At 39.4% G+C, this 21,399-nt stretch overlaps 1 protein-coding gene across 12 annotated transcripts in view; it reads right to left on the bottom strand.

Annotated features, from left to right (window-relative positions):
* Positions 1 to 21,399, bottom strand: part of LOC129770241 (SCY1-like protein 2) — a 295,540-nt gene that overhangs the window by 81,971 nt on the left and 192,170 nt on the right. For 8 of the 12 annotated variants that reach the window (XR_008742068.1, XR_008742069.1, XR_008742072.1 and 5 more), the window contains 7 exons: positions 13,845 to 14,021; positions 13,397 to 13,469; positions 5,873 to 6,009; positions 5,576 to 5,789; positions 5,352 to 5,510; positions 5,175 to 5,269; positions 4,574 to 4,639 (listed from right to left, as the gene is read on the bottom strand). Coding sequence is in view for 6 of the 12 variants with exons in the window: in XM_055772941.1 (XP_055628916.1) it covers positions 4,574 to 4,639; positions 5,175 to 5,269; positions 5,352 to 5,510; positions 5,576 to 5,789; positions 5,873 to 6,009; positions 13,397 to 13,469; positions 13,845 to 14,021 (921 nt within the window). In the remaining 6 variants the exon portion in view is untranslated. Of the gene's footprint in view, positions 1 to 4,573; positions 4,640 to 5,051; positions 5,115 to 5,174; positions 5,270 to 5,351; positions 5,511 to 5,563; positions 5,790 to 5,872; positions 6,010 to 13,396; positions 13,470 to 13,844; positions 14,022 to 21,399 lie in introns of those variants that run through there. The other 4 variants (XR_008742071.1, XM_055772943.1, XM_055772942.1 and 1 more) reach the window with 3 other exon arrangements.

The following is a 21,399-nucleotide window of genomic DNA, read 5'->3' as shown; positions in this document are numbered from 1 at the left end:
GGCCGAACTGAAAGGAGCATTTAGCGAAAATCGTGGTTTCGATAATAATTCGTTACCGATAATCTCTTTCTGGCAAAACGATGTGGTATGAATCACATTATTTGAATGATAGAATGAAGAAGTTTTCTGCCAATTTCCTTCAACCTCCAAACGTATCTTTCTCCCGTTTGTCGTTTTCGCGTTCGCTAATCCTTTCTCACAACACCCATTTATAGTTTGAGAAATTGTTGAGTAAACATTGTTTGCCAGTGCGCGTAGAGTGGGAATTCCTAAAGATTCATTGCACCTCTAATAAATTGCCGAAAGACGTGGTCTTACGTTGATCGCACTTGATTGAAAAAATCCAAAACGAAATGTATTTGGTCGCAGCATTATATGAGTAGAAAGCAAATAATCGCTCGAAAATGACTTGATTTTCGCGATGTGAAACATTTTCCGTTTTTCATGTTATGCATCCAATATTGGATACGAAAATTTCCACTGATGGGGAAAAAAATATTCAGAAGCTTTCCTGTTAATTGCGATTGATTGAAAAATAACAAAACCAAATGTATTTGGTCACAGTGTTATATGGATAGAAAACATTAAAATAAACTATTTCGCATGAATGTATTTTTCAATTCCCAGGGGAACTGGCAGATTATTTTTCAGCAACGATGATAGCAACGAGAATTCCGCGCGTGTATGTGTGTGTGTGTGTGTGGCGGCTGCTTCGATGTTTCAAGCGGAACCGTGGCATCACTCTCCTCCTGATGGATTCCCTTTTGGCCTTAGGTGCACAAACAGGCTCTTGGTGACACCGTTCATCAGCGCTTTCATGATAAACGAAATTAGCTTCACAACAACAGCGACAACATGCTCCAATCGCTGTTCAATCATAACTGAGTGGGTTTACGAGCGGCGCTCGCTTATATACCGATTTTTGATTTCAATAGCCTGTTTTGAAAGCAATTTTAAGACTATTGAAACAAGTTTTTGGATGAAAAAGTAACAAGTATATGACGCGTAGACATTTTATCTTTCAAATGAAGTGTTTATCATACCATTTCGTTCAGTTGTTTAAGAGCTATTAACGCTCAAAATCTCGGTCTCCGGCGTAACGCTTTCGTTCTCGAAACTTTACACCCCGGTATAGAAATGAAAGACGTAGTCCTACGTCAAAATACACAATTGTTTATCCGCTATGGTCATCGATCATGGTTAGATAATATCTACAACCACCCATAGTCTTCGTCATCGGTCCGCTGACGTCAGTGTGGACAATATCCAGAATCTCATTTGAAGTCTTCATAGCCACTGCTGTTGAGTATTGACAGCATAATCAAGATTGACACATGTTGTCAATCTTGATTATGCTGTCAATACTCAACTATCATCAAACGCGATTCTTCAAAGGTCGGTACAATCCACCTAATCGATTAGTCGTCATGATAACCTCACCGTTAAATTGTGAGCTGCATCTTTCCGTGTCGAACACTGCACGAACTCTTTTCTTGGCTTTTCTTTTCGAGACACTGCATACCACAATTTCCGACACCGGCGGTCCGAATCACTTTTCCATCAGCAATCGAAATAACCGGATGCATAGAAGGGTCCAAACGTTGAAATTTTTTGTTATCGTTCGTAGGGTGGGACGTTGTACCTGAGTCTATCACCTACGAATTCGAAATATCACTTTGGCCCCGAACCATAAACGTGAACGACTTTTCCTTGTCGCTTTCGCGCACTGTTTTCGGCTTCTCTCTTGATTTCTTCTTATAGTTCTCTTTAGCTTCTTTCTCCGCTTGAAAATCGCGGCAGTCCTTCTTCTTCTTCTTCTGGTTTTCTGGTTACCTCGGCCAACCATCTTCAACGCCTGTTCTTCTGAACCACCCCTTTTCTTATTCTGCTTATCTGCTTCTTCAATGAGTTTGATATGGTGAAGATTCTTAGTTCATCTTTATTACGTGCTTCTAGAGCAGTTGTCAGAGGACAGAATGGATCCGGAAGCCTACGTAGAATGAGTGCAACCTTCATACATTCTTCCATCTTGAAACTAGAGCACTCCAACCTAATGTTTTCTTCAGAATTTCGTTGCGATACTCTCCCATATTCTCTCCTACTTGGTAGTTCTGATTCGTTATTTGAGGGTAACATTTTGTCCAAGCGATGCCTTGTTGTGATGTTCCTTCAGCACTGTCCATGTCTTGCTCTGGATGATGCTGTATTGACCTTCCTCTAAAGTGAGTCGAATCGTTGCTAGTGCCTTCTAACCGCTGTTCATCCAAGCCTCGGTCACAAGATTCGGTGCTGTCCCTGGGTCTACACACTTGCAAAGTTGTTCGGTGTTGGATAAGCAGAAGATGCCTTTAATTTGGGGAATACTTTCAGGTTGAGGTGAGGCGAACGATGGCAATCTGGGCGTAGCTTATTTCCTCTGGGGTGAACTCTTCTCGGCGCCAACTCCCGAGCAGGCAACGGTCATAATCAGCTCGGAAATTGCTTTTTTGTCGAATCGCCACAGGAATGTTGATGGTTGACGCCACAGTTCGCTGAGCATAATTCCACGTGAGATCAAACCGGCGAGGTTCTGGTGGTTATCGATGTGAGACCAGTCCTTTTGATCCGTTCTGAATTTTGACAGCTCGGTTCGACATGAAGATGTCTAGCTTACTGTGCTGCTCCAGTTCAATCCGACCGAATCCGACCAGATTCGAACCCGATGAACAGCAATCTGTAGTGATCGTTTTAACATGTTCTACTAATTGAGCAAGCAATACGGTTTCACAAAGTTTCAAGCGCAGAATCATGGATCTATCGGCCCACTTCGTTTTCCAAAGTTCTTGCATGATCTTGCTGGTCATCACCACCGGACCAGCGAAATCAAGTGGATCGAAGAGCTTCGATATGTTCTACAGTACTTTACGTTTGTCGGAAATCCTTTGCTAGAAGCAATCGACAGGATCTTGAAACTGAAGATGTCATTCGAGGGTTGTCAGATTAACCGGAGTGTTTTGGTTCGCCCATCTTCACTGAACAGCACGATCTTCTCCAACTAGTTCTCTGGTAGCCCACCTAGTACTTTGTCAGAACACCACTTGTGCAAGTCGAATCCAGTCCTCACGAACATCTCAACGAATTCGTATCGCAGTTGTCGTACTTCCTAGACGGTGTCTATGCTTCATTCTCACATATCTGCAACAGGGTTCGACCATAATGAGTTAATAGATGTCAATTTCTTCTTTGATACTGGACCTCCAAAGGATTTGTTAGATCTTCATTGCAAACCGTAATCTGTCAAAACAAATACGAAACGAGAAATGTAACGGCGACCTTTTACGGTCATGAAGCGAGAGTGTGTCGATGAGCTCCGGTTGCAGAGTTGGTCCTGCCATCATCTGCTTCTTCAGGAAAATTTCGTTGTTTGTTTTGGCCGAAGCATCCAATCCCAACACGTAGTATTGTCGTTTTCCTTTCCAGTCTCGTAACAGCGTTGAATGGCATGAAATAGCAAGAAGTCGATTGCGTGTCTTCTTGGTCGTAGGTACCTGCTCGGTCCATATGTTCCAAGTCGTTGTACTCTTGCATGAACTGACGACAGTCAGCATTCAGCAGCTGATCCTTTGCGAGTCTGGTTTCGAGACCAAAACGACGGACCATGTGCTTGGAGTCGACTAGTGTATCTTCCAGGTCCAAAATCGCACCCGTGACTCAACCAAAAAAGTTTGTTTAACTAAGGATAAATCGTCAGCGATTTGCTCAGCATAATTTTGTCCCAGTCAACGAAACCGAATAAGATGTCGGTTTTCGCAAGTTGAGTAAATAACGGATCGGCATGATTGATATACGCTGGGATGCCGCACTTGGCGATGTCAAAACAATGCAAACTCACTTTATTGTAACGGCTGCACGTCCGCTCATTAAGCGGATTACGTGGGTTAAATCCCAAGACCCTCCACTGATTGACTTTCTAATGTGTCTTTTTCAAGGCTAAAGGTGAATGAACTTCGTAGATCAAAGCATTTATAATAAAAAAAATATTATTGATCATCTGTAAGGGTGATATTGTCTAGTTGAAAATTCAATACCAGAACTCGGGGATAGTTTGAATAAGATTGACCTTAGTCCTTACTATAATTGGTCATATGGTCTGATGGTATGAAGTTAAAAAAAATGAAGCAATCTTTCATTCTGCGTGGAATTTTTCTGTAACTAAATTGTTTTGCTGAATCTGGAATTGTTCGGATCAGTGATCAAAAACAGAAAAGAATAATGCAAAAACAAAATGATCACAAAGCGAAAATGTCATGTCAAATTGTTGGTCTGTAAACAGTGGTTGATGCATGAAACTAGCTGAAAACGCCACTCGATGTCAGAAATTTGTGAAATACGAGCACGAAACGATAACGATAGCGCATTCTCCAAGTACATTCACGGAAAAATTAACCCAACAGACAGGAAGTAGACTTGCAAATGTGTTCCGCTTGGCACAAACAGAACAGAACGAATGAACGTCACAAAGGGGAAACATGTGCTCGTTCCGGTTCGCACACATTGGTCGGGTGCAGCAGGCCTTCCGGCATCAAAAACTTACTACGTAAGAAGCGGTTGTGGCAGGCACTGAAAGGCTCGAACCGGAGCCGCCGCGGGCCTTGAAACCCTGTATGTATGGAGTATTTTGGACGCAATTGTTTGTAAGTGTGGCGCAGTTCAAAGAATTAATGTGTTTACGAAAAAAGAAAGGTGAAAACGGAATTGATATTAGAACAGAACAATTAATCGCGTGAATTTGATAATTTCTCATTTCATCAAAATTTAAAAAAAAACATGATAAAAGTTAAGATGCAACCTACAAAACATAACTCTATGGTATTGGTTTACGACATTTTCATCAAAATGGAGTGGGATAAGCATTGCTATGTTAGATAAATCTAAAAATACATTCCAAAGGCTGTTGGCATAATCACACTATGCTATTTTTCAAAGCAATAGTTATCTACTCTCACTAAATATATGATGCGTAATTATTTTGACACAGGGAGGCAAGTGTGAAAACGAAAGTAAATAATAAACTTGTAATCACGAAATTAAGGAAACGTGAAGAAATGATCAACATAATTAAGAATCCTGAAAATCTATATAATAAAATAAAAATGCTCAGTGTGTATAATGAACTCTTCACTGTTATCACTTACGGTTGGTGGTGACAAATTGATGTTGGAACTTCGTCTTTCCTGTGGTCCGATGCTGGAATGTCGTCTTATTGGCAAACCACCTCCAGGAGTGCCACCTTTAAATTCGGTGAATATGTCAAGTTTTAAAAATTCTATGGAAATATTTTTCAAAAAATCTGAAGATCCTAAGAAGTATACCTGGAGATGACGCACAGGATGGCGCGATGCGTATCTTCGGAGTCATGAGCGTATTGTCGGACAGTCGTCGGTTGGGGAACGCATTTACCACTCGCAGGAAATTACTATCGGGAGACGAGGGAGATCCACCGAACCACCAGCTACCTAGAGCACCCGAACCTGTTAGGTTATCCAAACACATATAGCATGCACACGTCTAGACAGTCTAATACCTCTTCGGGTACCTGTTGAATTTTTCCGTGCCATATCCTCGGCACTCGAGGTTTTCCGCTGATCAATTCTCAGATTCGGGATGTTAAACTGCTGCACGTTCATATTGTCGGAGGAGAACTGATGACGCAAAGGACGATGGCGATCGGGCGAGGGGAGGGACAAATTGTCCAATTTCAATTTATTACGCTGATGTCTGTCTATTTGGTCCAGCATCTCTTGAAGCACCTGTGAAGTTTGTTTGAATGGAAGGCACCGAATGGTATCATAAATCAGTGGTAAATCCAACTTGGAATCGGTTCGTTACTTACCTCTAAAAGGATCATAAATTGTTCGAGATTCAGCGAGGGATTCACGGTTTGTGGCAGCAGGGAAGGCATAACTTTCGTTGCCATAATATTTACTGTGAGCCCATACTTTTTATCACACAGCATAATCCGGTAAATATCTGCAAATGGTGGATACGACTTTACTGCTTTTGCCATATTTCATGGTGTCAATGAAAAAATATGATTCATTGATTGCATGTCTATGAGCAATTCCCACGATTACGTTGCAAATGTTGTCATCTGCTCTAGTTTTATGAACTAATAATCAGCAATATAATTTGCAGTTAATTAAGTTTTATTGTAAGTGGAATGGAGAAATTCCAGCTGGACTTCAATGGTGTGTTTAGTCGCAATTTTACATCGAGGGAATGCAGAAGGAAACTGGATAATCGAAATCTATAACATTACAAATAATAGCTGGCGTATATGCATTTTTAAAGAGGTTGAACATCTGCTAATAGCATTCTGTTGATATCGATTTTAGTTTAATATATAAATTATGGTTTTTATTGTGAATTTGTGTTCACCAAGCAACATGTGTGGGAGGTTTACTTTATTTATTAATTGAAAAAATCGTGCAGGTTGTGAAAATTTGGGGGGTCTCGGAATGGATACTTTTTCTTATCTTCATATCCTCAAAAAATTAAACAATCCAAACATTATTTCAAAAACGGGGAAAATGATAATCATTCTGTTCAACTAGTTTGTATCAAACTGAATTTATCTTTGGTTTTTTTTTTATTAAATTGAATCGAACTACTCACAATGTACACCTCACTAGCTCATATTTTCAGTCCTCAAGATCCCCAAAATGGGCAACTGGATGACATTTTTCAAATTGTTGTACCTACATTGAACACGGATTGGCAAAGGTTGAATTCACGACACTTGCTCGACAAAGCATATTTTTTGTATTAGACAGGTCGTTGACAAAGGTGTTGATGATCAGTGGCCCAACGACGCTGCACAAAAGTACCTCAGACGAATATTTAGTGACGTAGAAGTGTGACATACCATCCATGCAGAGTACATCACATACACGGGATGATCCGGCAAATACTTCTAAATTCGAAATACGGTTTCCGGATTTATCGATCGGCATAGTGCAGTTTGAGAAGTCTGAGAGCCTGTCAACCATTGCAAAGCTTTGAACAAAGTGTTTTATGGTATGACCAGAGTTGCCAACTTTCCTGATTTCCCAATGTTTTTGACACGTTCCTCGGTATCCTGACATACATTCAATTTTGAATGACTTTTATGATTTTTTAGATTTTTGGTAATTTTAGTACATTTTACTTTTTCTGAATGAAAATTATCTGTAATAAATATACTGAGTTTTCCTGGTTCGCGTTCATTCGCAACTCGCCTTTTCGAAATTACACTGTCTACATTTATTGAAGCTTGAATTTGAAAGAAAGATATTCTATTAAATTAACACTCCTCAAATCACAGAAAATCATCCAAGTCAGTCGCTTTCAAGAGAAGAGTTGATTCTGATGAAGAAACGAAGCGGCTGGAATCAGTGATTGTGTCCGTGGCAGTGATTGTTACCGAAGAAAACATTAAATGGATTACATCTCCATTGTGTTTATGGAACGCAACTAAAATTTCTGGAGTCTGGCTGGGATGTGCTTACTCATCAGCTCAACTATCCGCATATTGAACCTACAGATTATCACAGGTTCAGGTCTCTGCAAAATTCACTTAAGAGCAAGAACTTCGACTCTATGAACATCATAAAAAAACTTTGAACAATTTTCGGCGAGGAAGCGATTTTTTAGGCTGCGTAAAAGACGGCGAAACATTGTGAAGCAAAACTGTGCATATGAAATTGAATAAATGTATGTCTACCTCTATAAATGACGCTTTTGTTTTTCCAAAAATCGACAAGAACTTTCCAGACAATGAAACAATGAATTATACTGATTTCTTCCTGATTTTTGTCTAATGGAATTGTCACGACTGCCCGCAAAGTGCAATCCAGGTGCCGAAGTGGCACCTTTGATCGTCGACTGCCATCGAAGATCATTCGGAAGGTCAAGGTTGGTCTTTCAATGTTGAATTATAATTTGTCGAAAAACTGAATGCTAATCGCTGTACTGCGCGGTCAATCCATCTCCGGGAAGGCTACAAGTGTTACCGAGCGAGCAGACAACTTAAACAACAAACAGTGAGCAGCCTCCGGGCTCGTAAGTTACACGATCATGTGCTGATGTAATACGATGTATAATAGGTCACTTCATCGATAACGAAACTTATACGAATCCGATTTCAACTCAAGATTTTTTCAAGACTCGTGCTAGCGGCAAGGTTTTAAAAATAGGATTCGGACAAATAGCCGATAACAAAATTTACCTTGCCAAGCATTAGAAGGTTGTTGCGGGTAGGTTCAAATTTGTTTACGCAGATTTATTTTTCCGTAATTTGATGATTTGGTAAGGGATCTGTAGTTGTGGAGAGAAGATAAAGGATTTCATCACTGGGGCAACAATGAATGGTATAGGGGAAGTGGGGGCATAGTGGTCACCTTAAGAAATATGCCCATTTCCAACACCCACATATCGATTCAATTCCCGTTTCTCGAAAAATATTACAGTTCAACTCATTGTTCTTCAAGATAGCAAACTGATTTTACTATAAAAATTCAAAATAGTGCACTTTTCATCATTAGAAAAAAAGGTGTAAAATCGAACTTTTTTTTTGCTTGGAGGTAAAGTGGTCACCTAGTGGGGGCAAAGTGCTAAATGGGATAGATTTATGCGTTTTTTTCGACCAAATTCGTTCAAATCATATTTGATATAGTCGGTACATGTATGAAATAAGCTTGGCCTATTCACCTGGAGTCTCAATTTAAATTTTCTCTTGCATACAAAAACGAAGTAATAAACACATAACGTTCCGCATAATGAGGCTTGGTTTAGTTGGAGTTACATAGTTATCCAGGTTCAAAGCCACAAAAGCCCCTACAAGAAGGAACAAGAAGGTCTTCAGAACAGAATTTTGCCATTCATTCGATCACACAATGATCCGGTAAGTTGCCATTGCAGTTGGAGTGTCGTTAAGTGGTATAACGAGAACAAGATCGATTTCATTGAAAAAACTAGCAATCCACCAAATTGTCCGGATTTTCGTTCCATCGAGAGATATTGGGCAATTAATAAAGGTAAAATGGATAAATGTCGCAGAGCCATAAAACCAGCTCAAATGGACGAGAACGAGAACGAAATGAGAAAAAACCCAAAACTTTTATGAAAGGTATAAAAGTATAGACCTAACATTTTTGGTTCGCAGAAAACAAACAGAAAATGATCAGCTTGTATATATAGATTAACAATAATTACTCATGAAGTTATTTTATTTAATTGTATGGAAAAAAAATCCACTATATTCCTAATTTCGTTCATATGCATTTTTTGGTCAAAGGTTTCGTATTGTGAATTAGTTGAACGGATTTTAGTGCTTTAGTTCTCCAATTTAATTTCTTCGTTTTAATTTGTTTTGCATCATAACTACTAACTGCTAACTTTTAGAGTCTAAATGTCTATACAGGAATCATATACCTCTTCTCTCTTGATTCATGATTTCTAGGGTTCATTTGATATATCATGCAGTAAGCGCAAACTTGCAGCTGAAGGTAGTGTCATCAGTTAACACGAGAATCGATGAATGCCTTACGCTGCATTTTCTAGCAGCTTATCGCATCCATCCTTCAGTTTGGCTAAAGCAGGAGCGTAGTTGGGGTCTTTCCAACTAAGGTGCGAAACGGTTGATTTTGAGGAAATAAATTTTTGACCATTCCACAAATCTGCATTCTGGTGAACTGCACTGTCAAACATGTCGAAAGAGTCATTCTAGGATATTACCCCCAAATCTAAACAAATTCATCCGGGGGAGTTTAAATTCAGTGTGTGAAGTGGCAGTATGAGCAGGATTGCCATCTGTTTTTCACCAAAGGAGAAGAAAAAGTCAGTTTTCAAATCGACGATTTCATTATTTGCTTGTTTTGAGATTCTAAATATCTGGGCGAAACAGTAACAGGTACATTTCATTATAAAAAGGAATCAGTAATGTCATTGAGGATTTGCTAAAAGTTTATTTTATCAACTGCAACTTAATTCGTTCCGTTTTTTCATGAAAAACACAATTATTTTAATAATACAATGAATTATTACATTATTCAAACTATTGGCCATCGCTGGCCACTACTTTTTCCCATCTTTTTGGAAATATACGGATTCCGTCTTTTGGCGTCAAGGATGAATCCAGTAAAACGTGTTGCACTCAAAGCGTTGTGCATCGATTGAATCAAATGGTAGTTGGAAGGGGCAAGGTGTGGGCTAAAAGGCGGGTGAACCAGAATCTCCCATCGGCTATTTTCCAAATAGTTATTAACTCGAACAGTAACATAAGGAACTTATAGTTCCCGCGTCGTCATGATGGAATAATTTCGACTCGTGTCGGGTTGCATAATTTGGACGTTTTTTGGCAAAACCTCGCTCGAAACAGATCAAGTCTGTGGAAGGCACCAGGTTCACAAATATAAGCTTGTAGAGATTCTGCAAGCTCCGTTTACGTTTGACACTTATCTTGATCGAGTAATATCTCTAGTTCTTCGTTTTCAAATATTTTCGATTAACTCGGACGGTTTTTGTCTTTAACACTAAAATCACAACTTTCAAATCACCACCTACAAAATTTATCCAATATCTATCTATCTTTGTATACATGTCATTCTTCACCCTCCGTTTGAGAACATAGAGACAAACTGTCCAAATTTCCACAGAGCTGTTCAGCACGGTCTGGTTGTCATTTTTTTATCGCATTCGGCCTGATTCACTTCGAAGCATCAATTTTTGGAGCGGCCAGGACACGAAATAAGTGTAGAAAATTCGGAAATTTGGATCGAGTTACGAGTAATAAGGAATACGATTCCGACTAAGTTTATGAAGCTTCAATTGATTGTATTCACGAATTCAATCCAATGCTAATCGACAATAGCAGTAGGGGAAGTGCGAGTAAGACGGACAGTACTACATTAAGAATTTTAAATTTTTGTTAATGAGAACCTACATGTTATTCTATAATTCTATATAGTTTAAACACCGTATGACAATGAATACCGATCAAAAGTGGAAAAGGGAAACAAAAACCGAAAATCATACAGTGTCGGACAAAACATTAAGGCCACTCTTATGCAAAAAAAAACAAATTAATTTTAAATGCCAATTCAAATACAGGTCGGGCTCGATTATATTCAGACTCGATTATATGTGATTCGATTATATACAATTTTGGACTCGATCGATTATATACAGTTTGAGATTTTTTTTAATGTTTCAAAAATGGCTTATTTCACGAAAAAATATTACCTTTCAACGTTAACGTGAAATTTAATTGGCTATTATTGTAAAATGATGATTTTTGAAGATTTTGCTTGAATTTTCACCAGGGATTGTTTATATCGATATTGCAGCTAAATTAAGATAGATAGAAGCTTCAATTTAATTGGTAGAAACAATCAGGTTCGAGATGAATTTTTAGGATGAAATTAATAATAACACATTAAAAATTACTATCTTTGAAGTTTTCCATTTTCAAAATATTATTTGAATCCACTAATTTAGTTGTTCCTCAACTATATCCTGTACTAAATTTTCTCATCCTTCTAAAGGAAACAACAGAATCGTCTTCTGTAGCGTACTTTTCGATGTAGCGCCAGTTTGAGGCAACATAGTCCGAAACAAATAAAAAGTTCTATAACTCTGTCTTTGTTGAAATTCGAACATATGCTTAGAGGGATTTTTTTCATCAAATATGATCCTCTATCACCTCTCTAATGAATTCCAATTTATATACGTGAAAGGTATTTCATGACTTTAAGGGGATGAATCAAAAATAAAATTCTTCTTTTATATTCAAAAAACAAAAAAATATATGCATAAAAACGATAAAAAAATTTTACTTGATTATATACAGGATTCGATTATATACAGTGAAAATAAATCCGAAACTGTATATAATCGAGTCCGTGCTGTATAGTATATGTAAAACCTAGCGACGAGCACTTATATTAGTATGATAACTATGAAAACCGAAATTTTAACGCAATCAAAGCAACTCGTATTAGCAAGACGCACTGATAGATGTCCAAATTTGAAAACTCGGCTGTTTAGAGTGAATTATTTTAGTAGCTCTGCGATCCGCACATGTATAATACTTACATAAAATTAATTCTTCTTATGCAAAGATGTACCCAACTTTTTAATCAACATGTATGATCGATGCATATCAACTGAAGCGTAAAAACCAAGAATTATTTTCACTACGAACAAATGTTTCGAGTTTTAAAAAAATGCCAGGAAATTTTAGAAATAATAACATATTTCGCTCTGAAACGTATTCCTTCATCGATAACTTTGCTTTGTTTCTCAACCTTAATATCTATTCCAGAGAAACTTTTTTAATTCAAAGTCAACATTTACTCATTTGATTCAACTTTAATGGCGAAACTATATTAAATATAACTATAATTGAATCAAATGACATCAAAATTTAAAAAACAACACACACATTCAACAATTCATCCACTGTTGATATGCTTTCCTCATTTGGTGAGTAATGATTCATTCCAAAGTATGGACGATGAGTTTGGAGAAACTACACGAAGAAGTCGCTGGAGGACAGGAACTGCTTAAAGATAGATCTTGTCACCATTAGAAAATTGTTCATTTATTTTGATGCAAGCGTTACCTCCTGGGACAGTCATTGATATTTCCAGAGAATTTGTGAAAAGTAACTAAAAGATACGGATAACATTTTGGGTGCCGTGTTCTTCATATGATTTATCGAATTAAAGCATCCGATTAGCAGGTTGTGTATTATAAAGATGTTCAATCACTGTTCAATTTATCCGTTGTGGCGTGTAAAACTGTTCAATCGTGCTCGAATATTTCTCGCCCATGAAAACACTGTAATTCAATCGCATCGTGTGGGATTCGTTTCGCACTATCGCAGTGATTCCTTATATGTATCTAAGAAGAATCACGCCTTAAGGAGAACTCTCTTGCACTGGTGACTGTAAGGACGTGGTCGGCATCGTTAATGACTGTTTGATGTTCGAGTCACCGAAACCCGCACAATGAGAATGGATTGCTACTCCCAATACCCATTCAGTGTGTTCTTCATTCTTTTTCACTATTTCGGGTCAATGACAGAGAGCAACTACGGAATATACAGTCTTCGCAAGCTCAAGTTCAGGTTAAAATTCAAGCTGTAGCTATAGCTTTAAAAACCGTACATAGAGCAAATAAAACGTTAGTCATATTGAGATTATAATAAAATAATCTAACAGCAAAAGTACCCCCGAAGAATTTTTGATTAAAACCAACAGTAATCATTCGCGACTTAATCTAGACGCTGTTGGTGTAAAATTTATTTTATTATAATTGTTATACTTTCAAGAGTGCTGAAACATCCCAGACGTAATTATATATGGGTTCTACTTACTGACAACTCGCACAATGATGTCCGGATCTGTTAATCTCACCTCGAGCAACAGTGGCAACACTTCGTCTATGATCTTTGGTTCACCGCATGAAAATGGAGAATGAAAAAGGAAAGTGAAAAGCTAAACTTGTTACAATATCAGTCCTGTCGTGCGGCCGTCCCTTTGCCCATCCCATTAAACCAGGGATTTAAAGTGTACAGAGGTTTGAAGTAAACGAGACTTTTCTGTGTTTCCAGAAAGCAACATCATTGAAGGAAACTTTGGAGAAATATCGATTATGTCAACAGCTCGATAGCAACTTTAAGTTGAATTACTCAATTAGTTGATGATTATTAGCCGAGGAGAGCAGTGACATGTTTAGCATTTTACGAATATTATTTAATTGTCGGCACTAATTACCATACACTTTCTGAGTGCTACTGAGTACCTATGCAAAGACTATCTCACCTGTGACTTGTCGAGTTTATCAAGCGTCCGCTCCACACACTGCAAAACATTGCCCATGATTTTGAGATCACTTTGGTTCTTTTCGAACACCGATTTCAGCTTTGGCAGCACCAGTTTCTTGATTGTGATGTCATCCAGATAGTCGTACACGTTCGTCACTGCCACAAGTGCGGCACTCTGTTAAAAAGCGGCATAGATGTTGGGAAAAGGATATTAATTTCCTATGGTTTTGGGTGTCGTAGATTACAAGTTTAATGGGAAGCAGAATACGATTTGATTGGTGGTGCTCGAAATGATCTTTTCAGTCCCAATGTAATATAAATGTTTACCCATTTCAATTGAGTAACATAAACTGATATAAGACTTTTCATCTATCCTGCGGCCTTTGTTGAAAATTCTGATTTCAATTAATCATTTCTGTAGTTGATAAACTATCCAGAGACATAACTTGTCGGCAGAGAGAAAGTGTTATAACAACCCAACTTGTATCTGGCAATGTTGCGGCTGACTGAAGATGGGACCGTTTTCCAAAATGAGATTTATCGATTTCTCAACTGGTGTGGGAATTCCCTAAGCGCTTCCACCTGTTACGGAATTCGCTCGTCATGGTGTTTTTCTCGTCTGTGTTCGTCTTCGTCAATTTCGAATGATTGGAAACAAGATTTCCACGGCACAACGAGAAGAACTGCCAAAGGATGAGTACAAAAACTTTATGCTTTGTCGACTTTCTATAAAGCAAAACATTTTTTTCGTGCGAACAAACAAAACCCCTTCTGCTAGAGCTAGAGAAGGTGAGTCGATTTTTTTTTGGTTATTGGAAGGACGACTGACACAGATACGTCGACGAATTGATTGCGCAAATCTGGTCCGTTGCAGGTCTTTCCTTCTGAGCGAGAGTATATTTGTTTGTTTTGTTTTTGAAAACGAAACACAATCGGAAAAGGCAACAAATGATGAAGTTGCACCTTCCGTGAACTTGCTAGAATTTTTTTGAAAGATTTTCGGAAGACTTTAATGAATTGCTTATTGATATGAAAAAAAGGTGTGAGGCTAGTGATGAGAAATTCTTTCACAATGAATACATATTTTTCTAAGTATCTCTATTCATGTAATGGTATGGAATTGTCCAGGTACAGTATAAACTGAGACAGATTAACTTTCACAATGAAATGCCTCCGGCTACGTTAAATATGCGGTCAAAATCAACTTTCACTTTACTGCCGTTCTACGCATAGTTGTCACATGTTGCATAATCAGCAACTGAGAAAAACGCAATCAAAGATTTCTACCATATTTGCCTATCAGCTTTAAGCATTTCAGTTTGGCAATACACCGGGTTTTTTTTATAAGCACTAAACTATTGTTTAATGAAATGTGACAAGATTTCCTCACTTGAACCAATCAAGCTTGATTTAGGGCTTAAAATTCATGGTGCTTAGAATATCAACATGGGACAATTGAACTTGGTGTTGTTTTTTTTTAAATACACGACATGTCCTGATAATGTAGCTTGGAACCATTTATCTCCAGGTACGGATCAATGTTTGTCTGAGGCATGCTGTACTCGGGTGACGCTTAGAACAGGATGTGTTTGTGTTTATTTTGTGGTCTTCTGGAATGAAAGCCGGATTTGTTTTGCAATCGGAAGCCACTAACCTAAAGTGACCAGACGTCCCGCGTTACGCGGGACAGTCCCGCATTTCAACAAAATGTCCCGCGTAAGATTCCGTCCCGCGAAACGTCCCGCATTTGGCAAAAGAAACGAAAATGTCCCGCGATATCAGTATATTTCAATATCACAATTTGATCATGTTGATTTTCTTAAATGGATGAACCTCAAAAAATACTTTTATTTGGCAGACTGTTCAAGAGCGTATCTAATGCATCCTAAGATTAATACGTTGAGCTGGTTTCATCGCACAGACAGTGCGCTTTTTGTTTAGAGAGCGTCAACTGGAAGCGGCAGCAACAAAATTGGAAAATGATTTTTATAAAAGTCCCCTATTGATCCGCAGGGACCCACGCGAATCAAACGAAAAGATCATCTTTGGTCCCCTAGCTCGGTCAGGGCTTAACGTTTTAAATAAGCCGGAAAAACTAGTGTATACTCGACAGGAAGAGGGAGGGTTGTTTGATGAAGTATCGTGAATGAAGCGCTGGCCGGTCTTACGGAAGTTGGCCGGAACCTCAACCATGGCCGATTAAAAGATGTATGACGGCGTGTTCTTTTACATTTTCGTGGCTTTGGTCGACTGTCTCTCCATTTTGGCCATTCGCTCAAATGTTTCTAACGGTCGCAGCTAAGGGTGTTGAGAAAGTTGGCGGTCTTCGTGACAATGTTTATCTCCAACCGATCCATCCTCCAGTGATCTTTAGGCATAATGAGCTGATCCCAGGTTCGGCATAAATACCACATCACCTTCGCAACTTCCGGTAATCACTTCGTACTATATATCTCCCCGTTCACCATATGACTCGAAAGAAGAGCGGCTTGGACATTCGCTTCACATCTGTCAGAGAAGGACCTTCTTCGAGAATTTGATGTGGATGATATATTCGAAGTCATCGCTTACCTGGGGAACGTAAAGTACCCGATCCTCTGTCATTCGTTAAATTCTAGCATCAAGTACGTCTCGTCTTTCATTATAATCACGGAAAGTAGTTTTTCACCAAAAATGCCCAGTTTGGCCAGATTCACCTTCACCGTTTGGCCGGTTGCTTCGATCCCCCGGCTTAAGGAGCAACAAGGAGATAATGTTGTAAATACCAGATCGGCTATATCTGGCGGACACAAAGTGCCTCAGGATGTCCGACTCCTTCGCTGTGGGGTGAAGCTTGCAGTATGAAAAAATCATCAGGTTGCTTGACAGTGCTGCTGCTGCGATTCAACAGCCTTGAATCATTTTTGTTGTAGGCTTAATAAACGTAAGATTTAAAAAAAATCTCGAGCATTCCATTCGGTAATATTCGTAATTTTTTTTTTCAGAGAAAATTGTAGAATTCGAATCGTTCTTGCCAGGCGTAAATGCTCTGATTGAGTGAGTGATTTTCAGGCGTAAACAAAATCTAAACCACCGAAAAATCACAACTGAGTGCCGATACTTAGAAAGAAATAATACATATCAGTTCAGACAAGCTAAACTATGGCATATGTTCACATAACGTTTTGTTATTTGTGTCCCGCGTTAGACCTCTGACCATCTGGTCACTTTACACTAACCCAAACACCATATTATTAGCAGGATGCTTGGTCAGATACACGTTTTTATGCTCGTTGGCCACTTTTACCGAGAGAGAACTTATATAGCGATCGGCTTTGGAATTTGATACGGGACCGACGGCAAACATGCTCTCGTCGGTGAAAAGGAATTCCGGCCGCATTGAGAAAGGAAGGCTTGAGGAAGTTTAAGATTCCTCACATCACCTGACTCGTAGCTTCCGGATGCGATTGGTAATCATGTGACTATTTTTATGCAGTCCATATCCTCTGTGTAGCGAAGAGAAACTTAAATTTACCCCCCCCCGTCCATCGTCCTCAACGAGAGCGCTCCTCTTCGGCCTATAATCACCATCTGGGTTGCCAATAATATTTTTTAAAAAACTGGAAGATTGCTCTTAAAAAAAACTGGATCCTTAAAAATCGTTTTTTAAGAAGTTCTGCTTTGATTCATCTAAAATCATTTTTTGCATATTCCAGTGCTTGATAAATAGAATTTATTTCGAAGCTTCGTGTAGTTTTTATATGTTATTCATAAAATAGCGAAATAAACCATTAATTAACCATTCGAGCATGTCAAAATAAACTTTCCCGCCAAAGGAACATTATTGTAAAATAATATTTGATGATATTTTCTTCTAGAACCTCTAGAAAATACCGTTTTTATTTGGATAAATCTTGAAAAATCTCGTATTTATTGCTCGATAATGTGATTAACAGAGGTGTTTGGGAACACGGTTTCTGGTTATCTATCACTGAATCAAACCCAACCTCAATCCTCTATTCTTTTCCTTCTAACTCGGATTTTGACATTTCTGTAGTGTTTCTTTTGACCATCTTCGATGCTATCTTTTTCGCATTCACGAAGAATGTGGAATTGAAAAAAATTCGCCTGCGAATGACGGATCTCTATTGTAGCATGTCCGAAAAAGAACATGAAACTATTGAGAACCAGAGCAGAGGATCCAAAGCCCCTAAGAAGAATGGTTGTTATATCTGTTGTACATGGCTATTTTGTGAAAAAAGATAACTCTCCGCCGTCGCGATTAAATTTCTATAAAGTGTACGCGCGATGCATAATGGTCCATATCTCCGTAACGATTGTTTTCTCGGCTACTCAGGTTTCCAAAAGATAACTATCCCGCATCGAGATTGAAGTTCGGTATAGATGAATAACGGAATATATCGCCATTCCGATTGGTTTTAGAGTTCTCCCGGTTACCTTTTCAAGTTTGCCGCAGTTAACTTACCACCGCACAGTGGTCCAAAAGTTTAAAAACGTGATCGTGAGGGATTTCTCCAAAACGGTTAATTTTACGTATATGATGTCTTCGGAAAAAGTTTTAAAGTATAACGAGGGCCACCTTTTGAGGGCTGCCATTTTGAAATGAATCCCCCTAAAAGTGAGATTCAAAATCCATTTTTTCAGCTTAAGAGATAGGAAGTTGGTGTCTTCATAAAAATTATAGCTCTTATCAAAACAAACAATTTTGCTGAAAACATCAACTTTCTATCTATTCAGGTAAAAAAGTTATGGGACATTTTTGGTGAAAAGCACCAAGAAATCATATTTTCGTCCTAACTTTTCCTCTTGATTTTTTACAATTTTACAATGTTTAGAGAACTTTTTTGCCTAGTCAAAACACACATTTTTGACGCACGTTGTTTTTTTCTATCTCTTATATATTTGGAGATATTGGAGTTTTTATGTTAAAATTGACCTATTTTTGAACTAGGATATTTCATAAAGGGGCAGATTGGGGCAGACCTGTATCCTCAAAAGTTACACTTAATTTAAAGGAAGGCCTCCATCTACGTTATCCTGATAAAAAAATATGTTATTACTATTACAGTGCACTGGCTTCCCAGCTGGCACTATTGAACGCGTTTTTTACGTCCACTGTTACTACGGCGCAGAACCGGTCGCCCCGTATTTTTTGTTTCAGAGCTTTCTCGGCTTTTTCGATGACGCACATAATAGCATCCACAGTCGATCTACCCTTCCGGAACCCGAACTGCGACGATGAGAGTCCATGTTCGCTCTCTGTACACTTCGTCAGCCTGTTTAGTATAATTCTCTCCAGCAGCTTACCAAGTGTATCTAGGAGACAAATAGGCCTGTATGATGACGGCTCTCCTGGTGTTTTCCCCGGCTTCGGCAGTAGTATGAGTTTCTGCCTCTTCCATATATCGGGGAAGACTCCTTCATTCAGACATTTTTGCAGAGTTTCTCTGAACATATTCGGGTTCGCTTGTATGGCCGCTTTTAACGCCACATTGGGAATTCCGTCAGGGCCTGGAGATTTATTTCCCTTCAATCTTCGCTCCACCAGTAAACTGATTGGCGTACGTTTTTTGGTTGTAGCATTCGTGGCATGGCAGTGTCACAGGCTCTTGTCACAGTATCGGTCAGTTCGCTTGCATTCATGTTGGGCGGAGTTTGTACACGAAGTGCTTCGATGAAGAGATCTTTGTCAAAATTCTTAATCTTCCACCTCCGTTCTCTGGGCCTTGGCCTTCGAGTTGATGATGACTTTCGACTGCCGAGATTATATCGAATGGCTTGGTGATCACTGTGGGTGTAGTCGTCGCACACCCTCCAATTCATATTCACCGCTAGCATCGGACTACAGAAAGTGACGTTGATGATCGATTCTCGACCATTCCTGTGGAATGTGCTGATTGTGCCTTCGTTGGCTAGTTTCACTTCTAGTTTCGCAAGAGCTTCTATTAGATCAAAACCTCTCGTATTGGTGAGTCTACTCCCCCACTCCACTGCCCAGGCGTTGAAGTCTCCGCCGATGACGAGGGGCTTCCGACCAATGAACTCTTCTGTTAACTTGTCGAGCATCAGGTCAAATTGTTCTATCGTCCACCTCGGGGGTGCGTAGCAGCTGCACACAAAGACTCCATTGATTTTGGCAATCACGAACCCCTCATGTGCCCTGGATATCTTTTCTTGAATGGGGTATTTTCCCGTAGTCATTATAGCTGACAGTCCCGCCTTATCGGCCCACCAGTTTCTGTCATCGGGGGGCACCCTGTACGGTTCGGCTATGATTGCTAGGTCGCACTTCGTTTGCACTACGGCTTGCCAAAGCAATTGTTGTGCCGTGTCACAGTGGTTAAGGTTGATTTGGATTACTTCCATTTTCTTCTGTCAACCAATGCCTCTTTGAAGACCGGGCATCTTGGGCCTCCTGTAAAGTGGTCATTCCTTTCTTCAGCATTGCAGAGCATACATTTCGGTGGCCTGCTACAGTCTTTAGCTACATGTTCCGTTCCGCCGCATCTTAGGCAAAGCTTCGATCTATCGGGGCCATTGCACTTTGTTGCGAGATGACCGAAGCTCAAGCAGTTAAAGCACCTTACAATTCGTTGGACAACTTTAAGGGGGCATATTGTCCACCCTACTTTCACCTTGCCAACCTCCAGAATCTTAGTTGCTGCCCTCCTTGGCAGTCTTATCGTAGCCATTTGCGTACCTCCGAAAGCCTTCCTCGGGCGTATTGATAAGGTAGTGTCTGTCAGCTCGAACTGGCCATTCAAGGTTTCTCTCAGTTCGTCTACCGTCGTGATTTCATCCAGATTTCTACATTCAATCACGGTTTCTTGTGATAGTGCTCTAACTTTTGCCGTTTCCCCTAGTGATTTCTCTACCAGATCTTTATAGGCTGAGCTCTTAATCGTCGGATCTCCTTTCAACTCGAACAACATATCACCGTTCTGGGTGCGCCTCACTTTAGCCACATTCTCACCCAGATTTTTCAAGGTCGGATCGCCTTTCACTTTCTTCAGAATATCAGCGTAGGTTGTAGCGCCTGCTGCCGAAACAATCAGAGCATTTGGTTTCTGCCTCTCTTTTCGGGGTTTCGGCTTCTCTTTCGCTTACTCTCCTTTTGTTTTTTTCTCAACTTTCTGCCATTCGTTAGGATTTTGGTTGTTGTCACTATTTTCTCGCAGGCATCTTTCTGTTTCTTTACTTGTCTTTTTGACGTAGGACTACGTCTTTCATTTCTATACCGGGGTGTAAAATCAAAGTTTCGAAAACGAAAGCGTTACGCCGGAGACCGAGATTTTGAGCGTTAATAGCTCCTAAACAACTGAACGAAATGGTATGATAAACACTTCATTCGAAAGATAAAATGTCTACGCGTTATATACTTGTTACTTTTTGATCCAAAAACTTGTTTCAATAGTCTTAAAATTGCTTTCAAAACAGGCTATTGAAATCACCAATCGGTATATAAGCGAGCGGCGCTCGGAAATCCACTCAGTTCTAATTGAACAGCGATTGGAGCATGTTGTCGCTGTTGCGGTGAAGCTCTTTATTTATCA

This window comes from Toxorhynchites rutilus, chromosome 2 (genome assembly GCF_029784135.1).
Source record: "Toxorhynchites rutilus septentrionalis strain SRP chromosome 2, ASM2978413v1, whole genome shotgun sequence".
In the NCBI taxonomy this organism is placed as follows: domain Eukaryota; kingdom Metazoa; phylum Arthropoda; class Insecta; order Diptera; family Culicidae; genus Toxorhynchites; species Toxorhynchites rutilus.
The sequence above is the reverse complement of the archived record's forward strand: the minus strand, read 5'-3'. Positions and strand labels throughout refer to the sequence as shown.